Source organism: Stenella coeruleoalba (assembly GCF_951394435.1).
Source record: "Stenella coeruleoalba genome assembly, chromosome: 10".
NCBI classification, from domain to species: Eukaryota; Metazoa; Chordata; class Mammalia; order Artiodactyla; family Delphinidae; genus Stenella; species Stenella coeruleoalba.
In genome coordinates, this window is record NC_137156.1 from 74,592,925 (window position 1) to 74,619,164 (window position 26,240).

The 26,240-nt window shown below is 38.0% G+C and overlaps 1 protein-coding gene across 4 annotated transcripts in view; it reads right to left on the reverse strand.

Annotated features, from left to right (window-relative positions):
• Positions 1 to 26,240, reverse strand: part of CFAP20DC (CFAP20 domain containing) — a 267,456-nt gene that overhangs the window by 117,155 nt on the left and 124,061 nt on the right. For all 4 annotated transcript variants that reach the window (XM_079935811.1, XM_079935812.1, XM_079935814.1 and 1 more), the window contains one exon: positions 9,319 to 9,456. In XM_079935811.1, coding sequence (XP_079791937.1) covers positions 9,319 to 9,456 — 138 coding nt within the window. The remainder of the gene's footprint in view (positions 1 to 9,318; positions 9,457 to 26,240) is intronic.

Genomic DNA, 26,240 nt, shown 5'->3' on the forward strand with positions numbered 1-26,240 from the left:
GCATGTCAGAATTGCTGGAGAAGTTAACAAAAAATCCAGCCTAGGACAATTAAATCAGAATCTCTGGGGGTGAAGTATAGACATTAGGAAAAAAGATGTTTTTTATACCAGTTATTTTTATTTTTTTAACATCTTTATTGGAGTATAATTGCTTTACAATGGTGTGTTAGTTTCTGCTTTATAATAAAGTGAATCAGTTATACATATACATATATTCCCATATCTCTTCCCTCTTGCGTCTCCCTCCCACCCTCCCTATCCCCCCCTCTAGGTGGTCACAAAGCACTGAGCTGATCTCCCTGTGCTATGAGGCTGCTTCCCACCAGCTATCTATTTTAAATTTGGTAGTGTATATATGTCCATGCCACTCTCTCACTTTGTTCCACCTTACCCTTCTGCCTCCCCATATCCTGAAGTCCATTCTCTAGTAGGTCTGCGTCTTTATTCCCATCCTGCCCCTAGGTTCTTCATTACCATTTTTTTTCCTCTTTGATTCCACTTATATGTGTTAGCATATGGTATTAGTTTTTCTCTTTCTGACTTACTTCACTCTGTATGACAGACTCTAGTTCCATCCACCTCACTACAAATAACTCAATTTTGTTTCTTTTTATGGCTGAGTAATATTCCATTGTATATATGTGCCACATCTTCTTTATCCATTCATCTGTTGATAGACACTTAGGTTGCTTCCATGTCCTGGCTATTGTAAACAGAGCTGCAATGAACATTGTGGTACACGACTCTCTTTGAATTATGGTTTTCTCAGGGTATATGCTCAGTAGTGGGATTGCTGGGTTGTAAGGTAGTTCTATTTTTAGTTTTTTAAGGAACCTCCACACTGCACTCCATAGTGGCTGCATCAATTTACATTCCCATCAACAGTGCAAGAGGTTTCCCTTTTCTCCAGTATTTACTGTTTGTGTGTGTGTGTGTGTGTATATATATATATATATATATATATATATATATATATATATATATATATATAAATTTTTTTTTTTTTTTTGCAGTACGTGGGCCTCTCATTGTTGTGGCCTCTCCCATCGTGGAGAACAGGCTCCAGACGCGCAGGGTCCGGACGCAAAGGCTCAGCGGCCATGGCTAACGGGCCCAGCCGCTCTGTGTCATGTAGGATCTTCCCGGACAGGGGCACGAACCCGCGTCCCCTGCATTGGCAGGCGGACTCTCAACCACTGTGCCACCAGGTAAGCCCTGTTTGTATATTTTTTGATGATGGTCATTCTGACCGGTGTGAGATGATATCTCATTGTAGTTTTGATTTGTATTTCTGAAATGATTAATGATGTCGAGCATTCTTTCATGTGTTTGTTGGCAATCTGTATATCTTCTTTGGAGAAATGTCTGTTTAGGCCTTCTGCCCATTTTTGTATTGGGTTGTTTGTTTTTTTGATATTGAGCTGCATGCTTGTAAATTTTGGAGATTAATCCTTTGTCAGTTGCTTCATTTGCAAATATTTTCTCCCATTCTGAGGGTTGTCTTTTTGTCTTGTTTATGGTTTCCTTTGCTGTGAAAAGCTTTTAAGTTTCATTAGGTCCCATTTATTTATTTTTGTTTTTACTTCCATTTCTCTGGGAGGTGGGTCAGAAAGGATCTTGCTGTGATTTATGTCATGGAGTGTCCTGCCTATGTTTTCCTCTAAGAGTTTAATAGTGCCTGGCCTTACATTTAGGTTTTTTTTTTTTTTTTTTTTAAGCTGTACGCGGGCCTCTCACTGTTGTGGCCTCTCCTGCCGCAGAGCACAGGCTCCCGATGTGCAGGCTCAGCGGCCATGGCTCATGGGTCCAGCCGCTCTGTGGCATGTGGGATCTTCCCGGACCAGGGCACGAACCCGTGTCCCCTGCATTGGTAGGCGGACTCTCAACCACTGCGCCACCAGGGAAGCCCACATTTAGGACTTTAATCCAGTTTGAGTTTATTTTTGTGTATGGTGTTAGGGAGTGCTCTAATTTCATTCTTTTACATGTAGCTGTCCAGTTTTCCTAGCACCATTTATTGAAGAGGCTGTCTTTTCTCCACTGTATATTCTTGCCTCCTTTACGAAAGATAAGGTGACCATATGTGCGTGGGTTTATCTCTGGGCTTTCTATCCTGTTCCATTGATCTATATTTCTGTTTTTGTGCGAGTAGCATACCGTCTTGATTACTGTAGCTTTGTAGTATAGTCTGACATCATAGAGCCTGATTCCTCTAGCTCCATTTTTCTTTCTCAAGATTGCTTTGGCTATTCAGGGTATTTTGTGTTTGCATACAAATTGTGAGATTTTTTTGTTCTAGTTCTGTGAAAAATGCCAGTGGTAGTTTGATAGGGATTGCATTGAATCTGTAGATGCTTCGGGTAATATAGTCATTTTCACAATGTTGATTCTTCCAATTCAAGAACATGGCATATCTCTCCATCTACTTGTATAATCTTTAATTTCTTTCATCAGTGTCTGATAATTTTCTGCATACAGGTCCTTTGTCTCCTGAGGTAGGTTTATTCCTAGATATTTTATTCTTTTGGTTGCAAAGGTAAATGGGAGTGTTTTCTTAATTTCATTTTCAGATTTTTCATCATTAGTGTATAGGAATGCAAGATATTTCTGTGCATTAATTTTGTATCCTGCTACATTACCAAATTCATTGATTAGCTCTAGAAGTTTTCTGGTAGCATCTTTAGGATTTTCTATGTATAGCATCAAGTCACCTGCAAACAGTGACAGTTTTACTTGTTCTTTTCCGATTTGGATTTCTTTTATTTCTTTTTCTTCTCTGATTACTGTGGCTAAAACTTCCAAAACTATGTTGAATAATAGTGGTGAGAGTGGGCAACCTTGTCTTATTCCTGATCTTAGTGTAAATGGTTTCAGTTTTTCACCACTGAGGACGCGATGTTGGCTGTGGGTTTGTCATATATGGCCTTTATTATGTTGAGGTAAGTTCCCTCTATGCCTACTTTCTGCAGGGTTTTTATCATAAATGGGTGTTGAATTTTGTCGAAAGCTTTTTCTGCATCTATTGGGATGATCATATGGTTTTTCTCCTTCAATTTGTTAATATGGTGTATCACATTGATTCATTTGCATATATTGAAGAATCCTTGCATTCCTGGGATAAACTCCACTTGATCATGGTGTATGATCCTTTTAATGTGCTGTTGGATTCTGTTTGTGAGTATTTTGTTGAAGATTTTTGCATCTATGTTCATCAGTGATACTGGCCGTAGTTTTCTTTGTTTCCGACATCTTTGTGTGGTTTTGGTATCAGGGTGATGGTGGCCTCATTGAATTAGTTTGGGAGTGTTCCTCCCTCTGCTATATTTTGGAAGAGTTTGAGAAGGATGGGTGTTAGCTCTTCTCTAAATGTTTGATAGAATTCGCCTGTGAAGCCATCTGGTCCTGGGCTTTTCTTTGTTGGAAGATTTTTAATCATAGTTTCAATTTCAGTGCTTGTGATTGGTCTGTTCATATTTTCTGTTTCTTCCTGGTTTAGTCTTGGAAGGTTGTGCACTTCTAAGAATTTGTCCATTTCTTCCAGGTTGTCCACTTTATTGGCATAGAGTTGCTTGTAGTAATCTCTCATGATCCTTTGTATTTATGCAGTGTCAGTTGTTACTTCTCCTTTTTCATTTCTAATTCTATTGATTTAAGTCTTCTTCCTTTTCTTCTTGATGAGTCTGGCTAATGGTTTCTCAATTTTGTTTATCTTCTCAAAGAACCAGCTTTTAGTTTTATTGATCTTTGCTGTCATTTCCTTCAGTTCTTTTTCATTTATTTCTGATCTGATCTTTATGATTTCTTACCTTCTAATAACTCGGGGTTTTTTTTGTTCTTCTTTCTTAATTGTTTTAGGTGTAAGGTTAGGTTGTTTATTTGAGATGTTTCTTGTTTCTTAAGGTAGGACTGTAGTGCTATAAACTTCCCTCTTAGAACTGTTTTTCTGTATCCCATAGGTTTTGGGTTGTCATGTTTTCACTGTCATTTGTTTCTAGGTATTTTTTGATTTCCTCTTTGATTTCTTCAGTGATCTCTTGGTCATTAAGTAGTGTATTGTTTAGCCTCCATGTGTTTGTGTTTTTTTTAGTCTTTTTCCTGTAATTGATATCTAGTCTCATAGCATAGTGCTCGGAGGAGATACTTGGTAGGATTTCAATTTCCTTAAATTTACCAAGGCTTGATTTGTGACCCAAGATAAGATCTATCCTGGGGAATGTTCCATGAACACTTGAGAAGAATGTGTATTCTGTTGTTTTGGGATGGAATGTCCTTTAAATATCAATTAAGTCCATCTTGTTTAATGTGTCATTTAAAGCTTGTGTTTCCTTATTTATTTTCATTTTGCATGATATGTCCATTGGTGAAAGTGCGGTGTTAAAGTCCCCTACTATGATTATGTTACTGTTGATTTCCCCTTTCATGGCTGTTTAGCATTTGCCTTACATATTGAGGTGCTCCTATGTTGGATGCATAAATATTTACAATTGTTATATCTTCTTCTTGGATTGATCCCTTGATCATTATGTAGTGTCCGCCTTTGTTTCTTGTAATAGTCTTTGTTTTAAAGTCTTATTTTGTCTGATATGAGAATTGCTACTCCAGCTTTCTTTGACTTCCATTTACGTGGAATATCTTTTTCCATCCCGTCACTTTCAGTCTGTATGTGTCCCAAGGTCTGAAGTGGGTCTCTGGTAGACAGCATATATATGGGTCTTGTTTTTGTTTCCATTCAGCCAGTCTATGTCTTTTGGTTGGAGTATTTAATCCATTTACATTTAAGGTAGTTATCGATATGTATGTTCCTATTACCATTTTCTTAATTGTTTGGTGTTTGTTATTGTAGGTCTTTTCCTTCTCTTGTGTTTGCTGCCTTGGGAAGTTCCTTTAGCATTTGTTGTAAAGCTGGTTTGGTGGTGCTGAATTCTCTTAGCTTTTGCTTGTCTGTAAAGGTTTTAATTTCTCCACCAAGTCTGAATGATATCCTTGCTGGGTAGAGAAATCTTGGTTGTAGGTTTTTGCCCTTCATCACTTTAAATATGTCCTGCCACTCCCTTCTGGCATGGAGAGTTCCTGCTGCAAGATCAGCTGTTAACCTTGTGGGGATTCTCTTGTATGTTATTTGTTGTTTTTCCCTTGCTGCTTTTAATATTTTTTCTTTGTATTTAATTTTTGATAGTTTAATATGTGTCTTGGTGTATTTCCCCTTGGATTTATCCTGTATGGGAGTCTCTCTGCTTCCTGGACTTGACTATTTGTTTTCCCATATTAGGGAAGTTTTCAACTATAATCTCTTCAAATATTTTCTCAGTCCCTTTCTTTTTCTCTTCTTCTTCTGGGACCCCTATAATGCTAATGTTGGTACGTTTAATGTTGTCCCAGAGGTCTCTGAGACTGTCCTTAATTCTTTACATTTTTTTTCTTTATTCTTCTCTGCAGTAGTTATTTCCACTATTTTGTCTTCTAGGTCACTTATCCGTTCTTCTGCCTCAGTTATTCTGCTATTGATCCCTTCTAGATAATTTTAAATTTCATTTATTGTGTTGTTCGTCACTGTTTGTTTGCTCTTTAGTTCTTCTAGGTCCTTGTTAAACGTTTCTTGTATTTTCTCCACTCTATTTCCAAGACTTTGGATCATCTTTACTCTCAGTACTCTGAATTCTTTTTCATGTAGACTTTTATTTCCTCTTTATTTGTTAGGTCTGGTGGGCTTTTACCTCGCTCCTTCATCTGCTGTGTGTTTGTCTTCTCATTTAACTTACTGTGTTTAGGGTCTCCTTTTCGCAGGCTGCAGGTTTGTAGTTGCCGTTGTTTTTGGTGTCTGTCCCAAGTGGTAAGGTTGGTTCAGTGGGTTGTATAGGCTTCCTGGTGGAGGGGACCAGTGCCTGGATCTTGTCTTTCTAGTGGGCAGGTCCACGTCTGGTGGTTTGTTTTGGGGTGTCTGTGGCCTTATTATGATTTTAGGACGCCTCTCTGCTAATGGGTGGGGTTGTGTTCCTGTCTTGCTAGTTGTTTGGCATAGGGTGTCCAGCACTGTAGCTTGCTGCTCGTTGAGTGGAGCTGGGTCTTGGCGTTGAGATGGAGATCTCTGGGAGATTTTTGCTGTTTTATATTACGTGGAGCTGGGAGATCTCTTGTGGACCAGTGCCCTGAACTTGGGTCACCCACCTCAGAGGCACAGCCCTGACACCTAGCTGGAGAACCAAGAGCCTGTCATCCACATGTCTTAGAATAAAAGGGAGAAAAGAAAGAAAGAAAGAAAGAAGAAGATAAAATAAAATACAATAACATTATTAAATTAAAAAATTATTATAAAAATTTTTAAAAAGTAATAAAAAAAAAAGGAAAGAAGAGAGCAACCAAACCAAAAACAAATCCACCAATGATAATAAGCGCTAAAAACTATAGTAAAAAAAAGAGAAAAAGAAAAATAATCCAGACAGACAGAACCCTAGGACAAATGGTAAAAGCAAAGCTATAGAGACAAAATCACACATGGAAGCATACACATACACATTCACAAAAAGACAAAAAGGGAAAAAAAAAATATCGTTGCTCCCAAAGTCCACCTCCTCAATTTGGGATGATTCGTTGTGTATTCAGGTATTCCACAGATGCAGGGTACATCAAGTTGATTACGGAGATTTAATCCGCTGCTCCTGAGGCTGCTGGGAGGGATTTCCCTTTCTCTTCTTTATTCGCACAGCTCCCGGGGTTCTGCTTTGGATTTGGACCCGCCTCTGCGTGTAGGAAGCCGGAGGGCGTCTGTTCTTCGCTCAGACAGGATGCGATTAAAGGAGCAGCTGCTTCGGGGGCTCTGGCTCACCCAGGCCAGGGAGGGAGGGGTATGGAGTTCGTGGTGAGCCTGCTGCGGCAGAGGCCGGCATCACGTTGCACCAGCCTGATGCACGCCGTGCGTTCTCGCAGGGAAGTTGTCCGTGGATCCCGGGATGCTGGCAGTGGTGGGCTGCACAGCCTCCCTGGAAGGGGTGTGTGGATAGTGACCTGTGCTCACACACAGGCTTCTTGGTGGTGGCAGCAGCAGCCTTAGCATCTCATGCCCGTCTCTGGGGTCCGTGCTGTTAGCCGCGACTCGCGCCCGTCTCTGGAACTCATTTAAGCAGCACTCTGAATCCCCTCTCCTCGTGCACCAGGAAACAAAGAGGGAAGAAAATATCTCTTGCCTCTTCGGCAGTTCCAGACTCTTCCCTGGACTCCCTCCCAGCTAGCCATGGTGCACTAACCCCCTGCATGCTGTGTTCACGCAGCCAACCCCAGTCCTCTCCCTGGGCTCCGACCGAAGCCCGAGCCTCAGCTCCCAGCCCCACCCACCCTTGTGGGTGAGCAGACAAGCCTCTCGGGCTGGTGAGTGCCAGTCGGCACCGATCCTCTGTGTGGGAATCTGTCCGCTTTGCCCTCCGCACCCCTGTTGCTGTGCTCTCCTCCGCGGCTCGGAAGCTTCCCCCTCCGCCACCCGCAGTCTCCGCCCACAAAGGGGCTTCCTAGTGTGTGGAAACCTTTCCTCCTTCACAGCTCCCTCCCACTGGTGCAGGTCCCATCCCTATTCTTTTGTCTCTGTTTTTTTCTGTTTTCTTTTGCCCTACCCAGGTACATGGGGAGTTTCTTGCCTTTTGGGAGGTCTGAGGTCTTCTGTCAGCATTCAGTAGGTGTTCTGTAGAAGTTGTTCCACATGTAGATGTATTTCTGATGTATTTGTGGGGAGGAAGGTGATCTCCACGTCTGACTCTTCTGCCATCTTCTCTCCTTTTCTATATCAGTTATTTTCTAAATGTCCCAAGTGATTCTAACATATAGGAAGTTGAGAACCACTCACCTGAATAACAGGTTTCTTGATTTGTAAGTACTATTCATTCATTTGGTCAATAGCTATGGGTGTCTATTATAAAGGTAGAAAACTGGCAGCCCTGGCATATTTTGTCTTTGGCCCACAGAGTGTTTTCAAAAAATTTTAGAGCTTAGACAATACTTTTAAAATTGGGAGAGTTATCATAAACATTGGGATACTGAGGTCCTCTTGAAAAGAATGAAAGATCTGGCAAGGCTGGGCCTATGTTCTTGCAAGACAAAACTTGGCTAGAACTGAACTGCAGGTGCCCCTTCTAGACGGAAAAGGAGAATCCACTTTGCTGTAGTTCTCACCACTCCCTACAGCTCTCTCACAGAGGCTGAGCGTCAACTGCCATGTATTGTATCATTTGCACAGCTGTTAGTATTACTGTTTCAATACTAGAAAACAACTTCTTTGAAGCAACTATCTCATGCCTCTCCCCTAACCGCCCCCCTCCACTCCCAACAGGGCTCACTGTTGAATTAGAAAATGTTTCTCTGGGTCAAAGATCCAGGCATCCAGCCCACTCTACTCATTTATGTTTTCTGACTGGCTTCTGTGGTAATATGAGTTTGCAGCCCCTGGCCTAATATATGGCAAGCACTGTGTTAGATGCTAGGGATATAGAAGAATGAGGTTCAGTGCCATTTTGGAGGAAGTCACGCTTAATTAGGGAATGCAGACATATTAAAAAGTACTGCAAGAAAAAAAAAAGAAAGAAAAAACAAAAAATGCCATCAAAAGAGGAGAACGATGCTTGTTAGAATAGAAGACGTAGCATTTGAGTTGGATCTAGAAAGATGAATTGGGAGTTTTTTCCAGGCAGAAAGGCAAAGAAGCCATTTTAGGCCAACAAAACAGCAATCCCAAAATACAAACATATGAAAGCCCAGCGTGGTCAGAAATTAACACATGGGAAATGAGAGAAAGGGTCTGGAGATGAAACTGTGGAGTAAGTTTGGAATAGAGGAGGTTGGCTTTGTGTAAGTTCCCAAGGGTTTTTTCATTCTGTCTTTAAGATAATGGGAAAGGTATTAAAAGTCTTTAATCAAAGAGTGACATGATCACATTTCTATTTCTATTATCAGAAAGAGAAATCTGAGAGCAATGTGAAGATTAACTGGGAGGGTGAGATGAGTAACAGTGGGGAACCTGAACAATGAAAGTAGCAATAGGATCAGATTTGAGAGACATTTGGGAGGTATAACTGGCAGGGCGTGGAAGCATACAGGAAATAGAGAGGAACAACCCAGGATGTTTCACTTATCGTGTAAAAATCGAGAAGATATTTTAGTTGCTAGAAGAGAAATTTAAAATAATGACTCATCACTGACTTGAGTTGATGTTAAAGTGACTTAATATTTAACCTCAAGCTATAAAGCATCGTCACAAGGCTGTTCCACCCCCCACCCCTAACCCCTTTTTGGTCTTACAAATAAACATGCTTATAATTTAGATACTTGAGTACATACCTGATTCTGCTGAACTTAGAGGATGACCTCCAAATTTTATTTCAGTCTGGCGGAGTTTAGTCATGTTTAGCAGCTGTGTGACTTGTGGAACATCTGTCGTTAGTTGGCAGCTTCGTGGAATGATGTCTGTAGGTTCATCTGTTGGAAAGGGAACACCATATCCAGTTGAAAATAAAGACTACCATTCATTCCCCAAATGTAAGCAATTTCTGTGAAATGGACATATCTCATAAATGAAATCAATTAAATTTAAACATTTTAGAGTATAACTTCAGATGAGTTACTCAACCTTACAGGCTTGGTTTTCTCATCTGTAAAATGAGCATGATAATTTTAATGTTCACTTGCTAGGACTATAGAAAGGATTAAATGAGGTAGAGTACTTAACATATGGAACAGGTTCAGAGACTTCTGCAATAAATGAGAGCACTGACTGGAAAATTTTATATTTGTTTTTTAATACTAGAGTGGTACTTGAATGAAGAACTAGCTAGGTATGCTCTAAGAAAGGTTTCTGGGAGTACAGTGGTTCATTTATACAAGGTCAATAAGTACAATGACATTACTGAACAAGCACCTAGAGCCATTATATGAGTCAATTTTTAAACTTTTTATTTTGAAATAATTTTAGACTTACAGAAAAGTTACAAAAGTAGTACACAGTTCCAATATACCCTTTACCCAGCTTCCCCTAATGTTAACATCCTACCTTCAAATACTTTCAAAGAAAAAAATAGTTTAATTAAAATAGTATTTTCATTATTATAGTTTGTATTTCCAATGAGATTTAATATTGTTCATATATGTTTATATGGATATTTGTTTTCATTATAGTAAATTTTCTGTTCATGTTCTTAACCCATTTTACTTTTATAGCATTTAAAAAAGTTATTTATATGATCTATTTTGTGGCAAAGATATTAAGCTTTGTCATATGTAGCAAGTAGGAATTAAGTTGCTATTAGCATTCCAAAAAGCAATTTTACTGTGTACATCAAAAGCCTTAAAAATGTCCAAGGCATTTTACTCAGTAATTTCACTTTATGAATCTATTCTAAAGTAAACAAATCAGAAACTCAGATGAAGATCTATGTAAATAAGTGTTTATAATTTCTGAAAAATGAAGCAACTGGAATTTTCAGTAAAGAGTCACAGAAAATTGTATTTATGAAGATAGCTTGATGATATGGGAAAGGTTCAAGACAGGAAGTTAAAAGAAAGTAACGTATCCAAAACTCTACCTCAACTTAACGATTTTAGAAAATCGTTAAATAAAATGTATGAATGGCAAAAGGACTAGAAGGAAATACACCAAAATGTAAAATAACTTTTCACGATTAGCTTAAGCATAGTTTTTATTTTCTTCTTCAGAATAATTTGTGTTTAATTTTTATTAGGAAAGAGTTTCTATTTTTAGAATCTAGTGGAAAAATCTGGTGTGTGTATACGTGAATGTGAGTAGTAAGAAAAATTCAAGCAAATTCATCCCTCAAAAACATCCTTAGGTATGTATAAACTCTAACCATGTATATATTATAAAGGCAAATGATGTTAGGGTTTTGTACATCCAAGCCATGGCAATTCCCTAATTAGATCTTAATGTCCTAATCTTGAAAAGGAAAATGAATCATTTAGCTAAAAACTTAAATGCTCATCAGCAGTGTCATGGTTTCTAAATATCCTAATGCTCCAGTAACTACAAATGCCACTGGGTTTACAAATATTAGTTTTCAGGTATTCTTTGTCCATTCATTTCTTATTTGTCATCAACATTTAGTAAAGTAATTGAGTAAATGAATTCTCAAAATAGAAAACTTTTGGAAAATAAGTAGACTAACTCCAGATGTATATCTGACATGTCATTTCAGACTTCTCTGAGGTAGAAAAAGATAATTTCCACATCAATGCAAATATTGATAAACTAAGATTTTATATTAATAGAGGAGAGAATTCTGTAGGCTAATAAGATTCTGAATCCTATGAAGAGAAAACATGGAAACTTTAGCTCATAGGGCTTGTGTGGATGTATAATGCCACACAAAGTTTGAACTGTATCCAAAAGAAAAGCTGAGTTTCCAACTAACAAGGGACAGACAGCAAATTCTGGTAACCAAAACTCCATAAGCTTTTATGAAAGATAGAACAAGGCAGAGACTATTACAAAACTCTAATCTGAATCCTACAGGAATGTGGTTGACATGCAAATCAGATTTCACATTAAAAGGCTCAAATCCCCTCTGCATCATTTTTCCTTTCTCTGTATCTACTCTCTCTTTGCTCTCAGAACGTCTCACTATTTATTGGATTATTCATTGAGGGAAACTGTGGGCAGTATAAAACCTTCAATAAAAGAAGAAATCCAAGAAAAAAAAGTACTGATTATTTTAAAATAGAGCCTAATCATTCAGCAACTACTGTCAAACTTTGAGACTTTGTAGAGAAAGTCTCATTTGTGAGAAAGAGGAAAGGGGCCTTAGTTTCATTTTTGCGATGCCAAACTATGAAGGAGCTTTAAACCTGGTAGTTGGATGTTCTGATAGACATAAATAGAACTTAATTCATCTCCCCACTAAACAACCCCCTTCTCCAGGCCCAATTACTAGGTTATGTTATTTTATTTTTTAAACATTTACAACTTAATTTAAAAATAAGGATTAATTCTGAAAACAGCATAGATCCTAAATAAAAATTAAATCGTGCTGAACTGTGAGTATTAGAGGGCATGGTCTGCCTGTATCATTCATTTACTCATTTTATCATTCAGTAAATACTTATTGAGCCTCTACTATGTGCCAGGCCCTCATCTTCATCTAGTGGCTGGGAATGCAGTGGTGAGGCAGAGTGACTCTGTGCCGGCCTTACTGAAGCTTATACCTAGCAGAGAATATGAAACAAGTTATACCACAAATATTTAAATTATAATTGTGTTAAGTGCTCTGAAAGAAAAGTTCAAGACGTTATAAAAGAAGCAATGGGGGAATCCAACATCACAGCGTGTTAGGGAAAGAGACATTTAAGCCGAGTCATAAAGGATAAGTAGTTATTCAGGTAGAGGAAAGAGCTTTTGAAGACTCTGAAGGCAGAAAGACTTTGGAGCATTCTAGGAAGTGGAAGAAAGATAGTTCTGCCAAACAGAATAGTGAGAGAATCCCAATGATATCTTTACTACAACACCTGGTTCAAAGGGGTTGCTTAATAAATGGTCATGAACAAAAGCCCCTTTTAAACAGCCAACCTAGATTAAATGCAGCTGTCCAGTCTTCCATTTCTCTTCTCTGGTTGTTCTTTGTTCAGCTATATCCTGAAAAGTACTGCATGCACATTTTATTTGGATAGCACATCTTTCTCCCCAGAGGGCGAGTAACAAATCAAGCTGGCAATCAGATATTAAGGGACCAAGGCCTGTCTGCCTTGTTCTTTCAGACAAGTTCTATCTTCCGGAAGGAACTGTGTATGGAACGGTGCAGACTGCTTGATTAACATCTGAAAAATGATACAATCGAATTTAAACTGCTTTTGCTAACACATCTGAAAGAACATAATGTTGGCTGGAATGGTTAGTTCAGAATGGCAATAGTATATGAAGGAGAAAGCTATGAGAAAGCTGACAGATTTGCTCATGTAGCATCCAAACACAACCAGATGGTAGTTTCTGTTGATGTCTTTGCTCCCAGTATGAGATAGTGTATTATTGCAATGTTTGAGTAACTTTTTAACCCTGTTCTCCTTTCTTTAGCCATAAAGTCATAATAAAATGAACCATTCTATAGGTGTTTAATACCCCGATGAAGATCTTAACTAGCTTTAAAAATTAAGTCATCAATTTAAATACATATATACAGCACTTTATGCATTAAAAACCACCATCCCGGGCCTCCCTGGTGGCACAGTGGTTGAGAGTCCGCCTGCCGATGCAGGGGACATGGGTTCGTGCCCCAGTCTGGGAAGATCCCACATGCCGTGGAGCGGCTAGGCCCCTGAGCCATGGCTGCTGAGCCTGCGTGTCTGGAGCCTGTGCTCCGCAATGGGAGAGGCCACAACAGTGAGAGGCCCACATACCAGAAAAAAAACAAAAAAACAAAAAAACCCACCATCCCCATTTTACTGGGGGGAAATGCCTTATAAAATAGTGAGATTTATAGACCTATTTCCACTTAAGGCTACTCATAATTCATTGCAGTTTAAGTAAGTACCAATTTTGTATAGTTCACTGATTCTGGACTCAACTATATTCATCTTACCTATCTGCAGTGCCTGGCACAGAGCCTTACTTATATCAAATCTCCCCTCTCTGAAACACCAGTGAGAGCCAAGCAGAAAACATAAAAGTTTCTAACTGCCAGGATATTTGTTTTTGTTTGGGCTGCTATAACAGAATACTGCAGACTGAGTGGCTTATAAATAATAAATTTATTTCTTATAGTTCTAGGGGCTGAGAAGCCCAAGATCAAGGCACCAGCAGGTCTGATGTCTGATGAGGGTCCTATTCCTGGTTCTTAGATGGCTTCCTGCTAAAACCTCACATGGTGGAAAGGGAGAGGGAGCTTTCTGGGATCTCTTTTATTAGGGCACATATAAATTCTAGGGGGACACATTTAATCTATAACAATTTTGGTACAAAGTTGGTTCATTTTTTGCTTGTTCATTCATTCACTTACCATACAACTATCAGATTTTCTCTGGGCCTGACATGGATTTAAATCCCTGCTTTATGGAGTTTACTGTATAAATGTGGAAAGATTTTTAAGAAGCAGTATATGATTGTGGTTAAAAGCACAGATTCTGGAGCAAGGCATCCTGGGTTCACATTCTGGCTCTACCAAGTGGTTGTATGATCCTAGCATTGTAATTTACCTTGCTGTGCCCTGCTCTCCTTATCTGTGAAACATGGATATAAAAATAACACTTTCCTCATATGGTTACTGTGACGATTAAATGAGCTTAATGTATACAAGAGGATAAGAATAGTGCCTGGTACACAGCAAGTGCTATATAAATGTTTACTATTAATAATAGACAAATACTTATGTAAATTATTTCATTCCAATGGTGACAAAACCACCACATCTTAGTATGTGTGTTTTTGTTTTGTTTTTAATAATAAAATAAAGGAACTACACAAAAACTTGGCTATCTTGAATGAATCATTCCATTGAAGCTTTTTTAGAAAAAATGAGGAGAAATTCATTTTAACCTAAAATTAAGCATTTTAAGATAAAAGACTCAGTGGCATATAGTATACTCACAATGTACTTACCCATTAACGCGTATCTCCCCATTCTCTCTGGCCCCCAGTCCGTGGCAGCCACAAATCTACAATCTTGTCTCTATAGATTTATCTATTCTGGATATTTCATATAAATGGAATCAAACAATATGTGTCCTTTTGTGTCTGTGTGAATAGTACTTACCAAATTTTGTTAAACCATTCATCCACGGATGGACATGTGGTCTGTTTCCACATTTTGGCTATCATAGATAATGCCGTTATAAACATGCATGTACATGTATCTGCTTTCCATTTTGTGGGGTATATACTTAGGAGTGGAATTGCAGGGTTATATGGCAATTCTGTGTTTAACTTTTTAAGGAACTGCCAAAATGTTTTCCACACTGGGACAACAATTCTGCATTCCCATCAGCAATGTATGAAGGTTCCAATTTCTCTCCACACTTGCTAACACTTACTTTCCATTAAAAAAATTATAGCCGTCTTAGTGGGTGTAAAGTGGTAACTCACCGTGGTTTTAATTTGTATTTCCCTAATGACCAATGATGTTTAGCATTTATGTTTGTTGCCTGACATTTGTATTATCTTCTTTTGTATATCTCTTTTGGAGATATATTTAAGTCTTTTGACCATGTTAAAAAATTGGGTTGTCATTTTGTTGTTGTGTTATATATTCCAGATACTAGAATACATCAGAATATATATGTACACTTTATTTAAGAACCAGAATATATATTCTATCAGATACATGATTTACAAATATTTTCTCCCATTCTGTAGGCTGTCTTTTCACTTTCTTGATAATGTCATTTGATATACAAAGTTTTTAATTTTGATAAAGTATAAGATATCTATTTTGAAAATTTTGTTGGTATGCTTTTTTTTTTTTGCGTTACGCGGGCCTGTCACTGTTGTGACCTCTCCCATTGCGGAGCACAGGCTCCGGACGCGCAGGCTCAGCGGCCATGGCTCACGGGCCCAGCCGCTCCGCGGCATGTGGGATCCTCCCGGACTGGGGCACGAACCCGTGTCCCTTGCATCGGCAGGCGGACTCTCAACCACTGCGCCACCAGGGAAGCCCTGTTGCTATGCTTTTGGTATCATATCTAAGATTCTATTGCCAAAACCAAGGTCATGAAGATTTATCTCTATTTTTTCCCAAGACTTTAATGGTTTAACCTCTTACATTTAGGTCACTGATCCATTTTGAGTCAATATTTATATATTGTGTGAAGTAGGGTTCCAACTTCATTTTTTTGGACGTGGATATGTAACTGTCCCTGAACTGTTTGTTGAAGAGACTATTCTCTCCCCATTGAACGCTCTTGGCATCCTTGTCAAAATCAGATGTATAAATTTATTTCTGGACTTAACTCTGCTCCATTGGTCTATATGTCAGTCCTAACAGCAAACTCCTTTGATTTCTGTAACACTGAGGTAAGTTTTGAAATTGAGAAGTATGACTCCTCCAACTTTGTTCTTCTTTTTCAAGGATTTTTGGGTATTCAGGTCCTCTTGCAATGCCATATGAATTTGAGGATTAGTTTTTCCATTTCTGCAAAAAAGGCCATTGAAATGTTGACAGAGATTGAATTTAATCTCTAGATCTTTTTAGGTAATATTGAAAATCTTAACAATATCATGTCTTCCAATGCATGAATGTGTGATGTCTTTCCATTTATGTAGGTTTTCTTTAATTTGTTTTAACAATGTTTCATAGTTTTCAGTGTACAAGTCCTTATGCCCTTGATTAAATTTATTCCTAGGTATTTAATTATTTGGATGGTACTGTAAATGAAATTGTTATCCTTAGAAGTTTTGAGAAATAATGTTTTATTATAAATAATATTTATAATACTTAATTATAAAATATGTATTTTAATCAGAATAATTGAGTCTTGATATACAGATATTCATGACCCATTTCTGTGGGATCTACTGTTGGCTGCTGGGCACCTCTGCTATGCTGAGATCTTATCCCCTTTACTCCCCCTGGAGTGGTTTGCTAGGCAAGGGTATTTTGAGTTCAGCTCCTCTTTGGGAAGGAGTGGGAATGTAGCCTTAAACTGACAAGATTCGGATACGATGTGCACTAACCTCAACCTGGAGGTGAGGAAAAGAGGTGGGAAAAAAACTCAAGAATGTTAATGATTAAAAACACTAAATCATTGCACTTATTGTGGAAGGTAAACTTGTGTAGCACTGAGAAAAGGACAGTCAGAGGCTTGGTGTCGAGTTCCGCCTTCTGTACCCTTGGCACAAGATGCCTCATTTCCATGGGCCTTGTTTTCCTTATCTGTATAATTAAGACATTGGATTAGATATCTCTAGGGCCCTTTCCTGATCAATCAGTCTATCAAGGCAAGATATCAGCATTTCTAATTTTTTCTGTGGCCTCTGAACAGATGGTTTTCTTCACATTGCTAGACACCCAATAAAGGTTTACTGTATAGAGACAGTAAATGAATGGATAATTGAACAATTAGCTAGCCCTTACTTCATTAATTCATCAAACATTTATGACAGGTTACTGGTGCCAGCTCATGTGCTAGAGATAAAAATGTGGAGATCTCCCCCCCCCCAAAAAAAAACAGTGGAGATCTAGTCTATGCCCTCAAAGTACTCTCAGTCTTAAATCATAGTTTTAATTCTTCTCTTCTTGCATTTCTAAACACAGAACACATACTCCCCAGTCCTGATCTTTTAGAGAGAACAATGAACTGGGGAGACTGGGGAGTCAGGAGATGTGTAAAACTGTCATTGGCATAGCATAAGTTCATACTTAATGGATCATTACTTGTTCTTTTCTCTCATCTGTTCTCTTTTCTCTCCTTTGTCTTTCTCTTATCTATCTACACATATAGTGTGTTTTTTAAAAAATGCAGAATGATACAAGTTAATCAATAATTCAGTCATGCAAATGCCAGTCTATGTCCCCTTGGGAACCATAAAAGTAATAAACTAAATTGAATCAGCATGCTTTACTACTTGTCCAACATAAGTCATTCCTCTGGGCAACTAAAAAACTGGTTAATTGCCATTTTAGGTTCCAATAACTCACTTTCTATTACATTCCACTGTGTAACAGAGAACAGCAAGGGAATTAGGCAACATTTCCTAGCTTAGGTGAGTTTGAGAAGTCCTAGAGTGAAATGGTAGCAGTTTAAATAAGCCAAGGACCACACAGTACTGAGCTTAAGTACACAGTTAATATAATATTTTAAAACTGAACCTGAGAATGGAATGTAAGAAACACATAAAAAAAGTTTCCTTGGATAAAAGTCTCAACACTATGACTGAGTAATCTGTTTCTGCAGAATAGAATGACCCCTCTCTTTCAGTAAGAAAGATAAAGGGACATTCATCATTTATTGTAATACAGATACCCTCAACACAGCCACTTACCAAATCCTCGAATTCTTATTACATGACATCTCTTGTATATTTCCTTTTAAAATTTCCCCTCTTTTCTATCCTTCCATGAGAGGCAGTGCGCTGTAGTAATTAGGAGTATAAATTCTGGAGTCCGACTGCCAGGGTTTAAATCCTGTCTCTACTACTTAGCAGTTATGTGACACTGGGCACATATCCTGACTTCTCTGTGCCTCAGTTTCCCTATCTATAAAATGGGGATAGTAGTACTATCCGTCTTGTAGAGTTGTTATAAATATTAATCTAATCTAACTTCATATATGTAAAGTGTTTATAACAGCCACTGCTTCTATCATCATCATCATCACGATTATTACTTCTGCTGCCAACCTCCTTGACCACGGACACTCAGTTTGCCCCATACTGTGTAATCCTTTGTCCTTTTTTATCTGTCTTCAGAATGAACTCTTATATTGTTAACTTTTCTATTGTCTATAATTATACAGTGAACTCTGAGGACAGGAGCCTGTTCTACATTTTTATGTCACCCAAAGTATGAAGCCTAATAATGCAATACTATATTATACCATACCCCCCACCTCTGCCATGTACCATACTGAACTCCCCGTTCCTTGAACACATCGGATCGTTTCATAATGCCAGGCCTTTATACATATATGCTCTTTCTTCTGCCTGAAATGCTTTATCTTCTCATTGTCCACTTTCATAACTTGGAAAATTTTTGTTTTTATTTTAGCAGGCAGCTTGGAAAGTTTATTTCTCTAGGTAACTATAGACCAGACACTGGGATATAGATAGATACTGGTCCACAAAGTCATATTCACTGGTCTGTGGTGAAAATGTGAGACTTTATTCTGAAATTTAGAACTTCTCACGTGTGTATGTGTAAATGTCCTTGCATTTAGTGAAACAATCAGAATAACTGTAGCTTTTCTTATTTGTTTGCTTGTTTTAACGCACTGATTTGGCAAATTCAAAAGGTGTCATCACTATGCTAGTACTCAAGTTTTTCTTAACCTGACAGATCTGTGAAATCCAAGCGCCCCACCAAGTGGCTCTCTCCAGTAAATGGTCAATGCTCCAGCCTCTTCCCTCACTGTCTGTCAAGCCCATTAGACAAACTTCCACCAGGTACTATAAATTACACATACATGTAAGTTTCCCTGTGAGACCCTGAGCTCCTTGAAGCAGGGGCTGTGCTCATCCCAGTGCCTGATGTGTAGAAGGCAGACAAATGTTTAGCATCTACACACTATATTATAGTTTATGTCTTTTCATATATATTTTGTATTTGGTTGTATCTTTACCACAACCTTATAGTAATTATTGAGCAAACAAAGCACAGAGATATTCAAAACTCAAACAAAACCACAAACTTAGTACATGATCAAAGCAATAGACTGTGGAAATATTAATCGAAATCTTTAGGCTCTACAATATCAATTTAATTTCTCCAAGATGTACTTGATTTACATACATTATACTTTCACTGAGACTATAATAATAGTATTTATCTAACAAGGGAACAATTATTACCCTCATTTTACTAATGAGGAAACTGAAGCACAGAGATAGGGTCAGTATTTGTACAAGGTTAAATACTGGCAGCTAAATGGGGTTATACTCCACAGTACCCTGAAGCACAGCATACTTCCCCAAGTCTGTTCAGAGCCTTTCAGGTGATCTGAGATGCCACATTCATAAGGCTTCTTTTCAGGCCTTCTGAAAACATGAAAGAAATTATGCCAGTTCTTGTTCTTTGGAAATAATTATAAATTATCCATTCACTTAAAATCTACTTATCAAACAAAATACGCATATATTGTTCAAAAATTCAGGTAGTACGGGACTTCCCTGGTGGTGCAGTGGTTAAGAATCTGCCTGCCTATGCAGGGGACATGGGTCCGAGCCCTGGTCCAGGAAGATTCCACATGCCATGAAGCAACTAAGCCCGTGCGCCACAACTACTGAGCCTGTGCTCTAGAGCCCGCGAGCCACAACTACTGGGCCCGTGTGCCACAACTACTGAAGCCGGCGCACCTAGAGCCCATGCTCCGCAACAAGAGAAGCCACTGCAATGAGAAGCCCACGTACCGCAACGAAGAGTAGCCCCCACTCTCCACAACTAGAGAAAAGCCCGTGCGCAGCAACGAAGACTCAATGCAGCCAAAAATAAATAAATAAATTTATTAAAAAAAATTCAAGTAGTACTATAAAATTATGAGAAAAAAAAATCATACCATCATGCCCTAACTGCTGCCCTCCCACCTCACACATCCACCAGTCCTGCAATGCAGAGGCAACTATTTCCAAGCCTTTCACTTATATGTGCTAAATCTTCCGGTATTTACTTCCGTATTTATAAATGGTAGCTTTATATTGCCATTTCTGCACTTAATAGTTTTAGATGATATCTCTGATTTCCTATTTTGGAAAAAGAAAATTCAGCATTATTAAACCACTATAATACCTCCTCTCCTCTCTTTCTTCCCCACATACCCCAAACATGATTTTACATAATTTGGGGATAAGTTATTATTCAGTGTTTTAATTATTAAGACTGTGTAAAAAAATCGTGCCATTGTACATCTTAGAGTGGCAGTAATCCAAAACACTGACAACACCAAATGTGGGCAAGGATGTGGAACAACAGGGACTCTCATTCATTTCTGGTGGAATACAAAATGTTATAGCTGCTTTGGAAGACAGTTTGTCAGTTTCTTACAAAACTAAACATACTCTTAACATATGAACCAGCAACGTGCTCCTTGGTATTGACCCAAATGAGTTGAAAATTTATGTCCATACTGAAAACCTACACAAGAATGTTTATAGCAGTTTTATTTATAATTGCCAAAATGTGGAAGCAACCAATATATCCTTCAGGAGATGAATGGATAAGTAAACTGTGGTACATCCAGACAATGGAATATTATTCAGCACTAAAATGAAATGGGCTATAAAACTATGAAAAGACATGCAGGAACCTTAAATGCGTATTACTAAGTGAAAAAGTCATTCTGAAAGCTACATGCTACTTGATTCCAACTATGTGACATTCTGGAAAAGCCAAAACTATGGAGACAGTACAAAGATCAATGGTTGCCAGCACTAATGGGGAGGGAAGGATGAACAGGTAGAGCACAGAAGACTTTTAGGGCAATGAAACTATTCTGTATGATGCTATAATTGTGGATACATGTCATTATTCATTTGTCAAAACCCACAGAATGTACAACACTGAGTGAACCCTAATATAAACTATGGACATTGGGTGACAATGATGTGTCAGTGTAGGTTCAAGTGTAAGGAATGTACCACTCTGGTATGGGTGGTCATAGATGGGGAGACTGCACGCGTGGGAACAAGGAGCATGTGGAAACCCTCTGTCCTTTCCACTCAATTTTGCTGTGAATCTAAAAATTCTATAAAAAATAAAACTGTTTAAAAAAGTGTTGTGGATTTTTTGATGATGGCCATTCTGACTGGTGTGAGGTGATACCTCATTGTAGTTCTGATTTGCATTTCTCTAATGAGTAGTGATGTTGAGCATCCTTTCATGTGTTTGTTGGCAATCTGTATATCTTCTTTGGAGAAATGTCTATTTAGGTCTTCTGCCCATTTTTGGATTGGGTTGTTTTGATATTGAGCTGCATGAGCTGCTTGTATATTTTGGAGATTAATCCTTTATAAATTGCTTTGTTTGCAAATATTTTCTCCCATTCTGAGGGTTGTCTTTTTGACATGGAAGCAACCTAAGTGTCCATCGACAGATGAATAGATAAAGAAAATGTGGCACATATATACAATGGACTATTACTCATCCATAAAAAGGAACGAAATTGAGTTATTTGTAGTGAGGTGGGTGGACCTAGAGCCTGTCATACAGAGTGAAGTAAGTCAGAAAGAGGAAAACAAATACCGTATGCTAACACATACATATGGAATCTAAAAAAAAAAAAAAAAGGTTCTGAAGAACCTCAGGGCAGGACAGGAATAAAGATGCAGGCGTAGAATGTGGACTTGAGGACACGGGGAGGGGGAAGGGTAAGCTGGGACAAAGTGAGAGAGTAGCACGGACATATATACACTACCAAGTGTAAAAGGGATAGCTAGTGGGAAGCAGCTGCATAGCACAGGGAGATCAGCTTGGTGCTTGTGACCTAGAGGGGTGGGATAGGGAGGGTGGGAGGGATATGCAAGAGGGAGGAGATATGGAGATATATGTATACGTATAGCTGATTCACTTTGTTATACAGCAGAAACTAACACACCATTGTAAAGCAATTATACTCCAATAAAGATGTTAAAAAAAATGTTGTGCATATCTTAGCCACATGATATACTATGATTACATATCTTTTCTTGTGCATTTTTTTCCCCTTGTAGTTGATCACTGTTTTGTTTTGTCATGGGTTTTGCTACATTCCTAACATTAATTCTTCCCAAACTCCCCATCAGCACTGTAAAATCACAATTGATTTTGTTCAAACACACCATACTCTATCAGATACATTCTTTTCCTGAAGACTTTCCTCTTGGAAGCTCCATTTTTTTCTGGGAAAATACGGACTGACTGTTCTCTAGATGTGTTTTATAAGTGTCGTGCCTTGAATTCCTTTAACCATAATTCTGAAAATTTGCTTTGCTTTTCTATTGGATGAAATCTTCTGTTTCTTATAGGGCCCCCTATATGCCTTTTTCTTGATTTATTCCTTAATTTTTGTGGAGAATGTCTTCTGGATCTTTTCTGAGAAAGGATGTAAATAAATTTTTGAGACCTTGCATGTCTGCTAATATCTTCATTCTATACTCATTTAATTGGTAGACTGGATGGGTGTAGAATTCTAAATAATAATTTTTCTAAATAATTTCCCTTTGGCTTCTGAAGACATAGTTTCAAGGTCTTCTACCATTTAAGATTGCTGTATAAAGTCAGACATCATTCTTATTTGTAACCCTTTGTATATAACCACTGTATGTATTTAAAAAAATCCTGGAAGCTTAAAGGATCTTTTTTTTTTTCCCTCCTGTTCTGAAATTACACAATAGTGAGTCTTTTTTTTGATGAGTTATGTGTACTGAAAATATCTGGCCTTCAATTTTGGGAAATCATATATTTCATCATTTCTGTTTTCTCTAGTCTCTCATCTTGGAATTCTATTACTCTGATGGTTAACCTCTTGTACTAACTTCTAATATTCTTAACATTTCCATCCTATTTTCAGTTTTTTGAACGTCTTCCTTTTTATTTTATATTTTTGGTTTTACATCTCCAGAGGAAGACAATACAATACAAAGTCTAAAAATAACTCTATAGTTTTTGATTTCAAGTGTGCAGCGTTCACTTGAAACTTACCAGGCATACCGGGAGACAACACCAAGACTAAAACAGGCAATAGAAACAGACCCACAGGAGAGTCACGTATTGGAATTATGAGCCATGGCCTTTAAAAATAACTCCGATTAATATATTTCAGGAATTAGATAACAAAATAAAGGATTTCAGTTGAGGAATGGAAACTATAAAAAAGAATGTAATAAAATTCTAGAATCAAAAAAATAATAACTGAAATTAAGAATGTTAAAGTATGTATTCATTCAGCTCCTTACTAAATAGCTAAAGAAATGCCTACATAGATGCTCCAAGAGAAATGTAGAATGATTCAAGCAGCACTACTGGAAATAGCCTAAAATGGAAAAATTAATTGTGGAATATACATTCAATGGCATACTATACAGTACTGAAGATCAGCACCAACATAAATGAATCTCTATGTGTACTGGGAAGAATGTATTTATGGAAGAGTATGTACCATATGATTCCATTTATATAAAGTTCAAAAATAGGTAAAATTAATATGTGGTGTTAGAGGTAAGGATAGAGTTACCTCTCAGAAGAAGGAAGATGACTATGATTGGGATGGGACATAAAGAGGGCTTCTAGGCTGCTTATAATGTTCTATTTCTTGATCTGGGTGGTGGTTAACAAATGTGCTCACTTTATGGTAATTCCTCATGCTGTATGCCTACAATTTATAAATGTTTCTATATGTATATAAAAGTTTATAATATAATATACTTCAATAAAATGTTTACTGGAGTAAAGCAGGAAAAATTATTATTTTATAGATGCAATATATTTTCTTAACTCTGAGAAAAACATGTATCTATTCCTAACTTATCTATTTACTTCTTCCTATTAGTTTTGGTGTCTATCTACCATATATTCGATGTACCTGAGTTCAGGCACTCTACTTTAGCGTCTCTGGAGGATAAAGGTCCTGTTGCATGGTTATATGGAGTTGGAGAGGGGATCTGGGGTCCTATAGCAACCGATACAGAATTCTAACCAATCTACCTGTTTTTAGCCATACCCTTTATCCCTGCCTATAGCAGTACCTAGGGCTGACAGTTCTTTTTTTTTTTTTTTTTTAACATGATAGCTGTGTTAATATTGTTATAGTTTATTTAAAAAAAAAGATATGTTTCAAGGGTACCGCATTATAATTTGACATCTGTATACACTATAAAGTGATCACTACTACAAGTCTAGTTACCCCCTTCACCACAGAGTTGACCCCCTTCACCCATTTTGCCCACTCCCCCAAACTCTTCCCTTCTGGTAATTACCAATCTGATCTCTGTAACTAGGAGTTTATTTTTGTTTTATTTTGTTTGCTCATTTGTTTTGTTTTTTTAGATTCCCCATATAAGTGAAATCATACAGTATTTGTCTTTCTCCATCTGACTTATTTCACTTAGCATAATACCTTCAAGGTTCATCCAGTTGTTGCAAGTGGCAGGATTTTGTTCTTTTTTGTGGCTGAGTAGAATTCCACTGTGTTTATATACCACAACATCTTTATTTATTCATCCATCAATAGACACTTAGGCTGTTTCCATATCTTGGCTATTGTAAATAATGCTGCAATGAACATAGGGGTGCATACATCTTAACGTTTTTGTTTTCTTCAGATAAGTACCCAGAAGTGAAATATCTGGATCATATGGTAGTTCTCTTCTTAATTATCTGAGGACTCTCCATGCTGTTCTCCATAGTGGCTTCACTGATTTACAGTCCCACCAACAGGGTATGAGGGTTCCTTTTTCTCCACATCCTTTCCAGCATTTGTTATTTCTTGTCTTTTTGATAACGGTCAATCTTAGAGATCTGAGGTGATATCTCATTGTTGCTTTGATTTGCATTTCCCTAATAATTAGTGATGCTGAACATCTTTTCATGTGCCTGTTGGCCATCTGTATGTCTTCTTTGGAAAAATGTTTATTCAGACCCTCTGCCCATTTTTTAATCAGGTTTGTTGTTGTTGTCTGTATTCTTTTTTTTTTTTTTTTTTTGGCTGTGTTGTTTCTTCATTGTGCTGTGCGGGCTTTTCCTTGTGGTGGCTTCTCTTGTTGCAGAGCATAGGCTCTAGGCATGCAGGCCTCAGTAATTGCAGCATGCAGGCTCAGTAGTTGTGGCACACGGACTCTAGGGTGTGTGGGCTCAGTAGTTGTGGCTGTGGGCTCCAGAGCACAGGCTCAGTACTGTGGCACACAGGCTTAGATGCTCCACGGCATGTGGGATCTTCCTGGACCAGGGATCGAACCTGTGTCCCCTGCACTGGCAGGTGGATTCTTAACCACTGCAACACCAGGGAAGTCCCTTGCCTGTATTCTTTATGTATTTTGGATATTAACCACTTACTGGATATATGATTTGCAAATAACTCCTTCTGTTCAGTAGGGTGCCTTTTATTTCGATGATGATTTCCTTTGCTGTGCAGAAGCTTGTTAGCTTGATGTAGTTCCATTTGTTTATTTTTGCTTTTGTTTCCCTTGCCTTTGGAGTCAGTTCCACAAAAACATCACTAAGAACAATGTCAATGAGGTTACTATGTTTTCTTCTGGGAATTTTACGGATTCAAGTCTTACATTCAAGTCTTTAATCCATTTGAGTTAACTTTAATGTATGGTGTAAAATACTGGTCTACTTACATTTTGCATGTGGCTATCCAGTTTTCCTAGCACCATTCACTGAAGAGACTATCCTTTCTCCACTGTATGTTCTTTGCTCCTTTGTTGTAAATTAATTGTCCACATATGTGTGGGTTTATTTCTGGGCTCTCAATTCTGCTTCATTGATCTGTGTATCTGTTCTTATGGTAGTACCATACTGTTTTGATTACTAGAGCTTTGTAGTCGAGCTTGAAATCAAGAAGCATGATACCTCCAGCTTTGTTCTTCTTTCTCAAGATTGTCCTGGCTATTTGAAATCTTCCGTGGTTCCATACAAATT